The sequence below is a fragment of the Pelophylax lessonae genome (assembly GCF_965119305.1).
Source record: "Pelophylax lessonae genome assembly, chromosome: 2".
NCBI lineage: Eukaryota > Metazoa > Chordata > Amphibia > Anura > Ranidae > Pelophylax > Pelophylax lessonae.
Genome location: NC_138769.1, coordinates 308,941,137 through 308,955,191, shown reverse-complemented (window position 1 = coordinate 308,955,191; position 14,055 = coordinate 308,941,137). Strand labels below are relative to the sequence as shown.

The window sequence follows — 14,055 nt, the reverse complement described above, 5'->3', positions numbered from 1 at the left end:
GCTCTATATATCCCTTGTGCTGCGGAACATTGCATGAAACCATTTCCATTGCATTGCTGCCTTTGCTTTTGGGGACCTTCAGCATACTTAGATGCGTGTTATGATTTAATTCTGTAAGTAATCTACATAAGTATTCCGATGTTCAATGTTTGATACTTGATTATATGGTATGTTTTTTTGCCTCATTTTTTGTCTCTGATATACTCATTTGTGTATGTATTTTAGAGATCCTTCGAAAATGCTACTGGACGCCATCCCCCTGAGGAAGACTTAACCAGTCGAAACGCATTGGGGCTTCCGGACCCATGCATCTGGGATCATCATGCTTTTATGTGCTGTCAAGCAACTTTTTCTAATGCAATAAAATTTTTGAGTCTTCAATATATCAGTGTGTGGCATTTTGCATATCGTCTCCCTGTTTCTAAGGGGGTATTTTAATGTTACTCCAATAAACATAGTATTTTATATCTCCGTTACACATATTTTTGATATCTTTTGGGCATCGCAAAGTCTCTTTTTCCCCCATTTCTCCCAGTTGTGGGTTTTCGTCACTTTTTTTACATTATCAGCACTAAATTTATTTGAAAACACAACAATGGCAAAATGCATGAGACATGAGACATACATCAAGGTATATGATAGCAGGTTGGTTCACCCCCTGGCTTTTTATATCTTTGGTATGCTGCCATCATCTGCTATGGCTATTCACTCTACTGAGACTTTCATTTGAAAAATTCAAAATGAATAATGGCATGCTCCTGCTAAATCTATGGCAATCAAAGGGAATCTGGTATTTGGGGGTCACTGGTGGAGTCGCTAGGATATGTAATAAGCCAGGGGGGAATTCATCTACTGGTATCTTCCTAGAAGTGAAATATAAATACTGGATGGATTGATGCTTAAATTAGAGAGTTTTTTTTTTTATCAAAATGTGGTTAGTAAATAAAACACATATTTTCATCATATCCTAAAAGGTCCAGACTGGGTTTACAGGCCAGTTTTATCATGGCGGGTGGTCCACATAGCAGAATGAAGGTGTCGTCAGCTGGTGGTGGTAGATGCTCTTGGATCATATTTGAATCAACGAAACCTTTACTGTATTCCCAATCTTACCGCAATCAAAGCAAAAGCAGACAATAGTGAATTAGTCATTGATAAGATTTGCCACGTTAAAAAAAAATATTTCAAATACACACATTTTCAGGCATGTGTTGCTTCAAGACAGATATCGTTACTATGTTTGTATCTCTATGTTTACTGCACATCTAAAATGACTGCATTGCACTATGCATTTTCCAAACTAACATATCTAACTTTGGACCCGACAACAAGACAGTAAAATTAATTTATTTTAAAGCAGTATTAAACTCAAAACCAAAAATGTAATCTATTGCAGCTTACCAGATGTGGTGTCTGCATTAGTTTTCATTTTTCGGCTTTTCCCCTCTGTTTTCACCTGGTGATATGACCAGTAGCACATCTCCTGTCTTAGAGTGCCTACCAGTGGCGGCTAGTGTATTGGGGGTGCAGGGGCACCACCCCCCTATCCATGCATCCGGCCCCCTAATCTACATGCGGGATGCCGGACGCATGGAGTTCAATGGAGCTTTTTTTTTTAGCCATGTGACTAGAGCCGGAGGCTCTCACAGGCTAAAAAAAAGGGTGGGCTCGGGGCGCAGAGCAGTGCGCCCCGAGTCCACACACTTGTGTGACAATAGCGAATGATTATTCGCTATTGTCACACGGATCCGCCTCCTGGCCAATCAGGAAGCGGGTCCTGAGACATGTTTCCTGATTAGCCGAAAGTAGAAGCCATGCAATTGGGCATGGGGGAGGAAACGCTTCTACTGAGGGGGAAGAAGCCAAAGCTGAAGCTGTCGCCGCCGCTGCTGAAGATAAGTGATCCGTGGGGGGTCCTGGGTCCTGGGGGGGTCCTTGTATGGTCCTGGTGTGCGGCCTGGTGTGGACCGGGGGTGTGTATGGTGCAGTCCGTCTGGCCCATAGAGCACCAGCCGCCACTGGTGCCTACACTACAAGAGTGCCTACACTACAAGAGTGCCTACACTACAAGAGTGCCCTTCAAGACCAACAACCTTTGGACAGCATCATTGTCAGTCTGGGGGAAGGGTAGTGTTAGATGCAGTAGTAGATTTAAATACACTAACAAACTGAAGCCAAACTCCATGTAACAGTTTATAAAAACTTACAGTTCTGTTTTGTTCCCTTTGGGATAAAGGCATTCATAAATAAATAAAAGCTGACCAATGTAAGGACCCCTGTCAGTGTTAAATGGTTTGTCTCAACCGTCTAACACAGTGGTTCTCAACCAGGGTTCTGTGGAACCCTAGGGTTCTTTCAGAGGTTGCTAGAGGTTCCTTGAGCAATGAGCAATTTCTGACATCATTGTCCCCTGACATCCCCTGACATCATTGATCTTTTAAACTATCTGGAAAAAGGTAATTCTTCCCAATGCCCACAAGTGTAAGGAACATTCTTCCCACTGACCATCACACTAATGTATCATGAGTTGTAGATATGGTCATTTTTAGCAGGGGTTCCCTGAGACCTGAAAATTTTTTCAAGGGTTCCTCTGTGTTGAAAAGGTTGAAAAAGGCTGGGCTAACAGATACATCTGCAGGATAGCTTGTTCTGTTGAAAAACTATACTTACTGGCCGGATTACCAGGTGAAAATACAGGAAAAAAGCTTGAAAAAAAAATGAAGGCAGTCACCATATCTAAGAATAGGTCATATAATAATTGCAATATAATATGCATTTTCTTTTGGGTTTGAGACTGCTTTAATGAAAAAGTAACTTTATCACTTTATCAGTTTAGTAAACTTAAAGCAGTTTTACTAACAAGTCTTTATCAAATGTTATCCATTTATCTATTGGCTATTCTAGCCTGTAACATATAGTAGGTGCAATTGCTGCAATAAAGACATCATCTGGTTCTGAGGGTCTCTGGTGTGCCAACTGGTTAATATCATTTTAGGCTCTCTTGCAGCAAGAAGTACCACTTCTGCTGTACTCCATGTAATGTAAAATAATTGTAAATTCCAAAAGAGAGTAGTAGTTTGGTGATAGAGGCACCTAAAAAAGACACATGCTTACCTTGAGGGTCATTATCTACAGTAAACCAGAGTGTAAAGCGCTCTGAGTGCTCTTTTTGCAAGTTGTCAAGGTCATGCCGCAGTATGATGTCTTGTTCTGACTGAAAAGAGAGATACATTGTTTCTAGCTTTCTGAATCTTGCTGTTGTAGCTACAGATTTTTGTTCCACAAAGTCCCGGTTCACACTTCTGCGCTGCGGGAGCGCTGCGAATATGCAGCGTGTTCCCGCATCGCGTCCGCACCCCTGGCAGTTCACACTGCCATATGCGATGCGCAGGGGGTGTCAATTAAAAGTTAACGACACCTCCAGTTGCGATCGCATATCGCAGTGCGATCTGCAAGTTCGCACAGAATCGGATCGCACTAGTGTGAACCACTGTGCGATCCGATTCTGATGCGGCTCAAAAAATGCCTCATGTGCGAGTTTGCTGCGGATGCGCTGCGAATTCAGCCATACAAAGTGTATGGCTGAACTCGCATCCGCACATGAGATCGCATGTAATGAAGGAGCAGTGCGCTCTGAATTACATGCGATCTCGCAAACCGCACAAGTGTGAACCGGCACTAAGTGCCGGTTCACACTTGTGCGATGCGGGAACGCTGCGAATATGCAGCGTGATCCTGCATTGCATCCGCACCTCTAGCAGTTCACACTGCCATATGCGATACGCAGGGGGTGTCAATTAAATGTTAATGACACCCCCAGTTTGATCGCATATGATCTGACAGTTCGCATAGAATCGGATCGCACAAGTGCGAACCACTGTGCGATCCGATCCTGATGCGGCTGAAAAAAAGGGTCATGTGCGTGTTTGGTGCGGATACAGTGCAAATTCAGCCATACAAAGTGTATGGCTGAATTTGCATCCGCACATCAGATCGCATGTAACGAAGGAGCAGTGCGCTCCAAATTACATGTGATCTCGCAAGCCGCACAAATGTGAACCGGTGTTCCGTGAGAATTACCTACCCGTGAGAAAAACCTACCCCTCGTCACTTCCGGTACTCGGCACTGTATGGAATGCAGCGGGTACATTAAAACAGCTGGGCTGCAATACAAATCATCTCCGCTCCTGTCACTGTCACTTCCCTGATCTCGGATAGTAAATATAAAAGCGGCAGCGGCTGTATGAAAAGATAAATCACGGAGCCGAAAGCCGCTTTTATATGTACTTGCCGAGAGCAGGGAAGTGACCGGGACAGGAGCGGAGATGATTCGTATTGCCGCACAGCTGTTTTATGTAAGCGCCGCGTCGGTAGGTTTTTCTCACGGTACACCGTGATCTTTTCATACTAGTGCGCTTGCGCACTAGTAAGCTCCTCTGTTCTTCCATCACGTATGCGGGGCTCTGAACATGCGCAGTGCTGCGCTGCTCAGCTCTTTCTGGCCGGAAGTGACGAGGGGTAGGTAATTCTCACGGGGTAGGTAATTCTCACGGAACACCGGCACTTAGTGTTCAATACCATGTTTTTATCTCTCTTATTTTCTTTGTTGATTTCATTGTTGTTACAAAGAAAACATCATTGTTTTCACAATACCATTGCACTGAAAAAAACCGTCATAAGGACACAGAGGGACAGGGACAGATGGACACTTTTATAATGCCTTTGTGTTACATAAAGTAAGTTTCCCATGAATTGATCCTGAATTGATCTCCAGACTGGAATTTATACAGTATATTACAGAATTGTTACATACCACCATGTACCAGAAAATAAAGTTTTATCATACAATAATGCATTCCTAATATATAAAAAATTCCGCGCAAATGGATGAAAGGTTGGCTGCAGCCCACCCCAAAAATATAGCGCAAAGGCTATATTCAAATGATATAAAAAAGTAGGGTAAATCCTATAAGAAAATAAGGGTTATAGGCTAGCGCTGAGGATTACAATTATTCTGATACCACTGTATAGTGGGCTGCTGCTGGTATAAAAGGTAGTGTACCTTTATAAAGTGTATGGTGCAAAAGTATACCTGCGCTGCTAACAAAGCAAACTCATAAATAGAACTCAATAAATATAGTGTATAAATAATCTGTGTAAAATGCTAGTGCTCAACTTGAAATACACATTTCTATATCATAAATCCCAATCACTATATATCAATCAATATAAAAATTCAATAAATACAAATTTTATACACGTGAAAATAATAAATGTGAATAAAGTCTTTCAATAAAAGACGTGCTTAAATAGTGCACAAAGACTGTCACTATTTAAGCACGTCTTTTATTGAAAGACTTTATTCACATTTATTATTTTCACGTGTATAAAATTTGTATTTATTGAATTTTTATATTGATTGATATATAGTGATTGGGATTTATGATATAGAAATGTGTATTTCAAGTTGAGCACTAGCACTTTACACAGATTATTTATACACTATATTTATTGAGTTCTATTTATGAGTTTGCTTTGTTAGCAGCGCAGGTATACTTAAATCCTATAAGAAGCATAACAATTAACCAAAAAGCCTCCTCACATCTTAAAAAAAAAAGCGCCATACCTAACCTCAGTGTTGCCTGTGTTTCACTGATTGGCTAGAGATGTAACTATAGAGCAACAAGGTCTACACTACTGGTTTGCCTTTGCTGTGGGGAAGGAGCATCAGAGTACAAAGTATCTTGATGGAGCAAAAGGTTGGACTTTCTCCTGCCTTAGGGCTCTTTCACACGGGCGTTCCGTATGTCCGTATATCATCCCATCCGTTTGCGGGTGATATACAGACATAATGCATGTCAATGGGATTGCGGATGTCAGCGGATGACCATCCGCTGACATCCGATTTGCGTCCTTTCAGTTCTGTTCCATTTTTTGGAACGGAAGAGAACCCTATTTTTCCTCCGTTAAAAAAACGTAACTGATGCAAAATCGGATGTCAGCGGTGTCATCCGCTGACATCCGCAATCCCCATAGACTAACATTATTTCTGTATATCATCCGCAAATGGAGGGGATGATATGCGGACATACGGAACGGATGACACAAGTGTCATCCGTGTCTGTGAAAAAAAAAGGTGCCGTAGCTGAGATAAAAAACTGAGCGGCCGTGTGAAAGAGACCTTAGCCTCTGGCAATAACTGCCACAATCCCCTGTTCTTACATCATGCAACAGGTAAGGATTATATCCACCCTCTCACCCATCTTGTAAAGTACTTACTTTATTGGCAAACAGTAAGAAACATTTTGTTTCATCTTCTGGGTCTTTTAGTATAGTTTGGATTAACTGCAGCATTGGAGTCAAGCCTAAAAAACGATAAAACATAGTTAAAAAAACCTAAACAAAAAAATTACATTAGAAATGTATTTTTGATTATGTATATAAATCTGTTCATCTGTGCAAACATCATATACAACCCTAATTCCAATAAAGTTGGGATGCTGTGTAAAACCTACATAAAGACAGAATGAAATGATTTGCAAATCACATATTTTTTTTACAATAGAATATAGAAAACATATCAAATGTTTACATACCATTTTAAGAAAAAAATAAGGTCATTTGTAAATTGATGGCAGCAACATGTCTCAAAAATGTTAAGACAGGTCAATAAAAGGCTGTCCAAGTAAGTGTCATACTAACAACAAGTTACATCCAATTAGGTTAATTGGCAACAGGCCAATAAAAAGAGCATCTTAGAGAGTCAGAGTGTCTCAGGAGATTCTCCAATCTGTAAAAAGCTGCATCTAAAAATTGTTGAACAATTTTAGAAAATTCTTCCTCAATGTAAAATTACAAAGCCTTTATACAGTATATATCGTCATCTACAGCATGTAATATCATCAAAAGATTCTGAGAATCTGGAGAACTATCTCTAAACATGTGACAATGTTGAAACACAATATTGGATGCCCGTGATCTTTGGGCAGTCAGATGGCACTGCATTAAAAACAGGCATTAATCTGTCACGGACATCACTGCATAGGCTCAGGAACACTTCCAAAAATCACTGTCTTTTTACACAGTTTGCCGTGCCACCCAAAAATGCAAGGTGAAGCTCTATCATGCAAAGAAGAAGCCATATCTGAACATGATCTAGAAATGCCACTGTCTTCTCTGGGCCAAAAATAATTTAAGATGGTCTGATGCAATGGAAATTTTACATTCTTTTTGGAAATCATGGGCACAGTGTCCCCTGGACTAAACAAGAGAGAAACCTTCCGGCTTGTTATCAGTGCTCAGTTCAAAAGCCTGCATCTCTGATAAAATGGGGGTGCTTTGTGCTTATGGAATAGGCAGCTTGCACATCGAGAAAGGCACCATCAATGCTAAAAGATATAGCCAGGTTTGACAGCAACATATGCCCCCATCCACGCAATGTCTTTTTCAGGGAAGGCCTTGCATATTTCAGCAGGACAATGCAAAACTGCATACTGCATCTATTACAACAGCATGGCTTCATTGTAGGAGAGTCTGGGTGCCTTACTGGCCTGCCTGCAGACCAGACCTTGACTAGGGGAGTTCAGATATCACTTGTTTACCAATATTCACTTAACACTACACCCAAAACCACCCCCTTATCTTGCTATAACGACACCAAAAACTGCATTGGTGTTAAATGACTGGTTCGGCCTTTTATTAAACAAAAAAACATAAATAACATAAAACATTTATAAACAATCCAGTTAACCGCTTGCCGACTGCCCACAGTATATTTACTGCGGCAGTCAGCCCCTCCTGGGCAAAGCGACGTAGTACTAAGTCGCTCGCCCAGGAGCCTGCAGGGGGCGAGCGCGCACTGCCGGAGGCGCGCTCCCGCCCCCGCTCGTTTACGGGCATCCCCGTGACCGGCAGCTCCGATGTCCGCCGGCCACTCGCAATCTCCCGATGGAGAGGACATTGCGGCGGACAGATCGGACCCCTGACTAACATTTTTGACACTTTTGGGGGTACCAGTGACATTACTACAGTAATCAGTGCTATACATATGCACTGTTACTGTAAAAATGACACTGGCAGGGAAGGGGTTAACTTTATTAGTGATCAAGGGGTTAAGTGTGTCCCTAGGGGCGTGATTCTAACTGTAAAGGGGCGTGGCTTGTGATGTAACAACAGAGACATACGATCCTACATAGCAGGATCGTGTAGTCTCTGAAGTTACATCAGGGAGAATGACAGACGGCTTTGGTTACATCAGCCGCCTGCCTTTCTCGCTCTCCAGTGGGAGATCGCGAGTGACCGGCGGACATCGGAGCCGCCGGTCACTCGCGTGGAGATGTGCAGGAACGAGCCGGGGCGGGAGCGCGCCTCCGGCGGCGTGCATTCGCCCCCTAGAGGCTCCTGGGCGAGCGACGTAGCTCGCTCAGGAGATTCTAGGGGGCGAGCGCGCACCCTGCTGGCGGCGCGCTCCTGCCTCCGCTCGTCAGCTGGGGAGCCAGTACGCGTGACCGGCGGCTCCGATGGCCGCCAGTCACTCGCAATCTCCTGCCGCTGACAGAGAAGGACAGACGGCTGATGTAAACACAGCCGTCTGTCATTCTCCCTTAGATGATCACAGAGGCTATGTGATCCTGCTATATAGGATCTTATGTCTCTGTGATGTTCTCACGAGCCACGCCCCTCTACAGTTAGAATCATGCCCCTAGGGTCACATTTGACCCCTTGATCAACATTACAGTTAACCCCTTTCCTGCCAGTGTCATTTTTACAGTAACAGTGCATATTTGTAGCACTGATTACTGTAGTAATATCACTGGTACCCCCAAAAGTGTAAAAAATGTCAGTTACGGGTCTGATTTGTCCGCTGAAATGTCGCAGTCCCGCAGAAAATCGCAGATCGCAGCCATTACTAGTAAAAAAACAAAACAATAAAAATTACATAAATCTTTCCCGTAGTTAGTAAACGCAAAAACTTTTGCGCAAACCAATCAAAATACGCTTATTGCGATTTTGTTTACTGAAAATATGTAGCAGAAAACAAATTGGCCTAAAATGTTAAAAAAAACGGAAAATTGATATCAAATACTTACCGTAATTTTCCTTTCCTGATGGACTCCATGGCAGCATACGTTCGGGTAGGCTCCGCCTCCTCTCCTACCTCATAGGACCCCACTCCCATAAATCTTTGCTCCCTTTCAGCATCAGTGTTCTGTAACTAGCCTACTCAGGAATTGGGAGGGGACTCCTGCTGCCATGGAGTCCATCAGGAAAGGAAAATTACGGTAAGTATTTGATATCAATTTTCCGTTTTCCTGACAGACTCCATGGCAGCATACGTTCGGGAAATAACTCGCTATACACTCCCGGGTGGGAAGATGCTGAACAAAGAAAACTTTAATTGGCACTGTCAACTGACAAAACTTGAACGCCAAAGTTAACTGAAGATAAGGCAGCAGGTTCAACACAGTAATGTGCAAGGAAGGTATTCACAGATGACCAAGCGGCGACGTGTTTAGACACTGCCCAGGATGTAGCAATGCTTCTGGTAGAATGAGCCGTAATCGCCTCTGGAGGAGCCAAGCCTTTTGCTCTATATGCCCATTGTATAGCCTGGACAATCCATGCAGCCACCGCTCTTGAAGAAGCACGCATTCCTTTCTTATACCCATGGAGAAGAACAAACAGGAAATCCGATTGACGGAAGGAGGATGTGGCCTCTAAGTATTGACTCAGAGTGTCACCCACATCTAAAGGATGGACTAAGGATTCTTCATTTGTTCTGAAGGTGGGCAGAACTATCTCAGAATTTTCGTGGAAGACAGATGTTACTTTAGGGTTTGACCCCAACATAGGGATTAGGACCACTCTGTCCTGAAAGAAGGTCAGAAAAGGCTCTTTGCAGCCCAAATTGTGTATCTCCGAGACCCTCTTAGCAGAGGTGATAGCCACTAGAAATACCGTCTTCAACGTAAGCTCCCTGATGGACATGGAAGCAACCTCTTTTGAAGCAAAGAAGTCCAGGACCAACGGAAGATCCCATTTTGGGAATCTAGGTTTTCTCTGAGGCCTGAGCCTGACTGCGCCCTTAAAAAACTGTTGGATCAGTTGATGTCTTGCCCACTGAATTCCGGTGAAAGCTGAGATGGCAGAAACTTGCACCCGTAGAGAACTAACCGAGAGGGACAGATCTAAACCAGACTGCAGGAAACTCAAGATTTGTTGAATGGTAGGCACACCTGCCTGCCCAAACCCAGGGCTTGATGACTCAAAAACCTTGCCCAGATTCTCTCATACACTCTGTTGGTGCTAGCCCTTCTTGAGCTCATAAGAGTGGGAATCACTTCTTCTGGACATCCGAGGGCCTCCAGCCTCTCCCTCTCAAGAACCAGACCTTGAGGTGTAGACGCGCAGGGCATGGATGCAGAGTAGGCCCCTGCGATAGAAGGTCTGGCCTGAGAGGCAGAGGGATCGGATCCCTGAAGCTGAGAAGGGACAGCAGAGGAAACCAAGGCCTGTTGGGCCAGAAGGGAATTATCGCTATGACCTCTACTTCCTCCATCTTCAGTCTCTGAAGGAATTGGAGTACTATAGGCACCGGTGGAAAGGCATAGGCAACCTGGAAATTCCATCTGTCCGTGAGGGCATCCACTCCGAAGGCTCGAGGATCCCTGAACCTCGTATAATACTTCCGAAGTTTTTTGTTGTGTGGACTCGCAAAGAGATCCACCTCCGGTGAGACTCCCAGAGACAGAACCCAATTGAACACCTCCTGATGGAGGGACCACTCGTTGTTGTCCAATTGAAATCTGGACAGGAAGTCTGCTTCCGTATTCAGCACCCCCAGGACAAAGACCGCTATGAGGTTTGCCAGGTGTTGCTGGGCCCAAGACATAATTGGATCTGTTTCCTGGAGTAGAGTCATGCTGCGGGTTCCACCCTGTCTCTTGACGTATGCCACTGCTGTGGTGTTGTCCATCCTGAGTAACACTGAGGCCCCTTGAGTCAGATGGTGAAAAGCCTGGAGGGCTTTGAAGGCGGCACATAGCTCTAGGATGTTGGACACCACTCCGTGACTGGAGAAATTCCACCTGCCTTGTGCTTCTTCTGACCGGCAGTGAGCTCCCCAGCCGGTACTGCTGGCATCGGAGGTTATCGTCACCCAGGAAATTGGAGCAATTGAGTGGCAGTTGGTTAGATTCGCACGGCGTAACCACCAAGGAAGACACCCTTTCATGAATGGTGTTAGATAAATAATCTGTGACAGGTTCTCTGTCGTCCACTGGTGGAGAAACCCCTTCTGAAAGGGTCTCAGCCTCCACAGAGCCCACTTCACCATGGGCGAGGTAGCCACTAGAGTCCCTACCACCTTTAGACACTGACGAGCAGTGAGATGGGAGGCAGCGAGAGCGAGAGCCACTCTGCTCTGGACTACTGGAATTTTCTCTTCTGGTAGAGATATGGTGCAATTCAACGTGTTGAACAGTGCTCCGAGAAATACCAGGGACTGCGTGGGCACCAGATGGCTCTTCTCCAAATTGAGAATCCACCCGAACTCATGAAGAGTAAGGATCACCTGCTCCAGATGTATCAGTAACTGGGCCCTGTCCTGGGACAGAAGAAGGAGATCGTCAAGGTAATGATGTAATCTGATACCTCTGGTTCTGATGAGAGCCACGATTGCCAACAACGTCTTGGAGAAGGTGCGAGGCGAAGTCGAGAGCCCAAAGGGAAGACATGTAAATTGCATGTGGACATGATTGACAACAAACCGGAGGAACTGATGATACTCTTTTGCCGCAGGAACGTGGAAGTACGCATCTTTTAGGTCTATTGATGCCAACCAATCTCCTGGGAGAACCGAATGTTGTATTGTAATTAGGGACTCCATCTTGAATCTCTCTCGACGGATAGATCTGTTGAGATAAGTGAGATCTTTTACCGGGCGCCATGTGCCGTTCTTTTTCTGGACGAGGAAGAGAGGTGAATATACTCCCTGACCCCTTTCCTCTTCGGGAACTAGTACTACAGCTCGTTGATCCAGTAGGGTATCCACATAACTGAGAAGAACCTTCTTCTTTTCTGCTGTAGGAGGAAGGGAAGTTGCAATGAACCTGGGCTTGGGAACGTTGTTGAACGCCCAAGAGTGCCCTCGGGACACAACATTTAGAACCCAGGGATCCTGGATCGAGGCCGCCCAGACGTCCCGAAATTGGAGCAACCTGGCCCCTACCGGAACAGACTGGACGGGTCCAACCTCAAAAGGATTTGGTGGCCTCCCGGTCACCTGACGAAGGGCCCTTGGGACCTTTCTGAAAGGAGGACTGTCTTGACTTCCAGCTTCTCCCGTAGGATTTCCCTGGTCTGTAGCTGCGCGCTTCCCTAGAGCGATTAGTGTTTTGTCCCCTTGGGAAAGAGCGCTTCTGAGCGCTTGGGCGTTTGTCCTGAGGAAGGAACCCAGATTTTCCGCACGTGGCCCGGTTTATGGCTGCATCTAGTTTATTCCCAAAGAGGGAAGAACCCTCAAAGGGAATCCTACACCAAGTCTGTTTAGAGGCAGCATCGGCAACCCAAGGCCGAAGCCAAAGGGCACATTTGGCCGTAACGGAGGCCAGCATAACCCGGGCCAAGAGGCGAATGGTGTCCAAGGAAGCCTCCCCCAAGAAGCCCGCAACCATCTTCAGCTCCTGGATAGGAGAACTTTGGAGCACTTCCTCCGAAACTCCTCCAAGAGTATCTTCGAGGGCATTAACCCAAACCTCCATGGCCTTGGAAATTGTAGCCAAAGCCATTGCTGGCTTACAGGCCATGCCGGCTGATAGGTATGCTCGCTTAAGATCAGCGTCAATCCTCCGATCCAAAGGATCTCTAAATGATGCTGTATCCTCCATTGGGAGAGTGACGTGTTTCGCCAGACGCATCACTGCGGCATCCACACTAGGAGACGACTCCAAATATTTCACCTTTTCCTGTTTAAAAGGATAGAGCTTTGCTACTTTAGTGGTCATGGAATTTTTCCTTTCCACTTTGCTCCATTCTTCAGACATTATGTCTCCCAGTTCCTCTAGAAATGGGAAATTCAAGCGCTCTTTGCATAATCGCTTGAAATATTTCTTCTGCTTAGGAGAAGAGACAGCAGGATCCTCCCAATCAAGGGCCTCTCTTACCGCTTTAACTAACGGAGACACGAGGGCAAACTCAAATCCAGTACCGGAGTCATCCGAATCGGAATCGGACTCTGACGGGAGAATAGATTGATGGCTGGGTTGGGAAGACTCAAACGGATCCTGAACCGACAAATCTCTGTCAGGAGAGCGTGATGGACCTGCAGAAGTGCTTGGCTTATGCAACTCAGCAAGAGAGTCCTTTAAAACTCTACGCACCACCTCCTCAATATGTTGGTCCGTTTTTTTCCCTTTCACCCGTAGCTTGGGTATAACAGGGTTTGCACAAGGAGGAACCATCTGGTATTAGGGTACGGCAACCCCAGCATTTTTTCCCCTGCGGGCGTTCTGAGCTGCCATGGTGCGAGGAAGACTGGCCCTCACGTCCCCTGCCATGGGAGGAGCTGCGCTTAGATTTAGATGAGGAGCGCCGGTGCTGCGTATTTGAATGACTGTCTTCGCTGCGTGTGTGGGGCTGTTGATCAGACCTAAGAGAGCTGAGACAGACATATACAGCAAGCCATAAGAAAGATGAAAGAAATACAGGGCTTTAAAAACTGTCAAAACCAGCACATACCTAGAAAGAGCAGGCTGGCCACTAGGGGGCGGCGATGAGTCCATAGCTCGAGTAATCTCAATGGTGCACTAGGTAGGGATAAGTATCCTAATAGGAAGAGGACATAACCATCAGTCCCATTACCCAAAAAAAAAACAAGACCCCCAGGGGAAGGAATCTTCTTACCTTAACCACAGGACCGGAGTCTGGGGGAGGCTACCGATATGCCGACCTTCCTACCAGCTCCGGTCTAATCTTAGGTTTAAATAGACCGCCAGACCGCAACGCGCCGTATTGCGCAACCGCGCGTGACGTCTGACCGCGCTACTGCGCATGCGC

The 14,055-nt window shown here is 45.3% G+C and overlaps 1 protein-coding gene across 1 annotated transcript in view; it reads right to left on the bottom strand.

Moving 5' to 3' along the window:
• Positions 1-661: 661 nt before the first annotated feature.
• CYB5R1 (cytochrome b5 reductase 1) overlaps positions 662-14,055 on the bottom strand; it is a 77,937-nt gene continuing 64,543 nt past the window's right edge. Inside the window, exons 9-11 of the mRNA XM_082248046.1 lie at positions 6,280-6,365; positions 3,115-3,214; positions 662-1,108 (exon numbers count right to left, since the gene is read on the bottom strand). Coding sequence (XP_082104172.1) covers positions 936-1,108; positions 3,115-3,214; positions 6,280-6,365 — 359 coding nt within the window. The 3' untranslated portion in view covers positions 662-935. The remainder of the gene's footprint in view (positions 1,109-3,114; positions 3,215-6,279; positions 6,366-14,055) is intronic.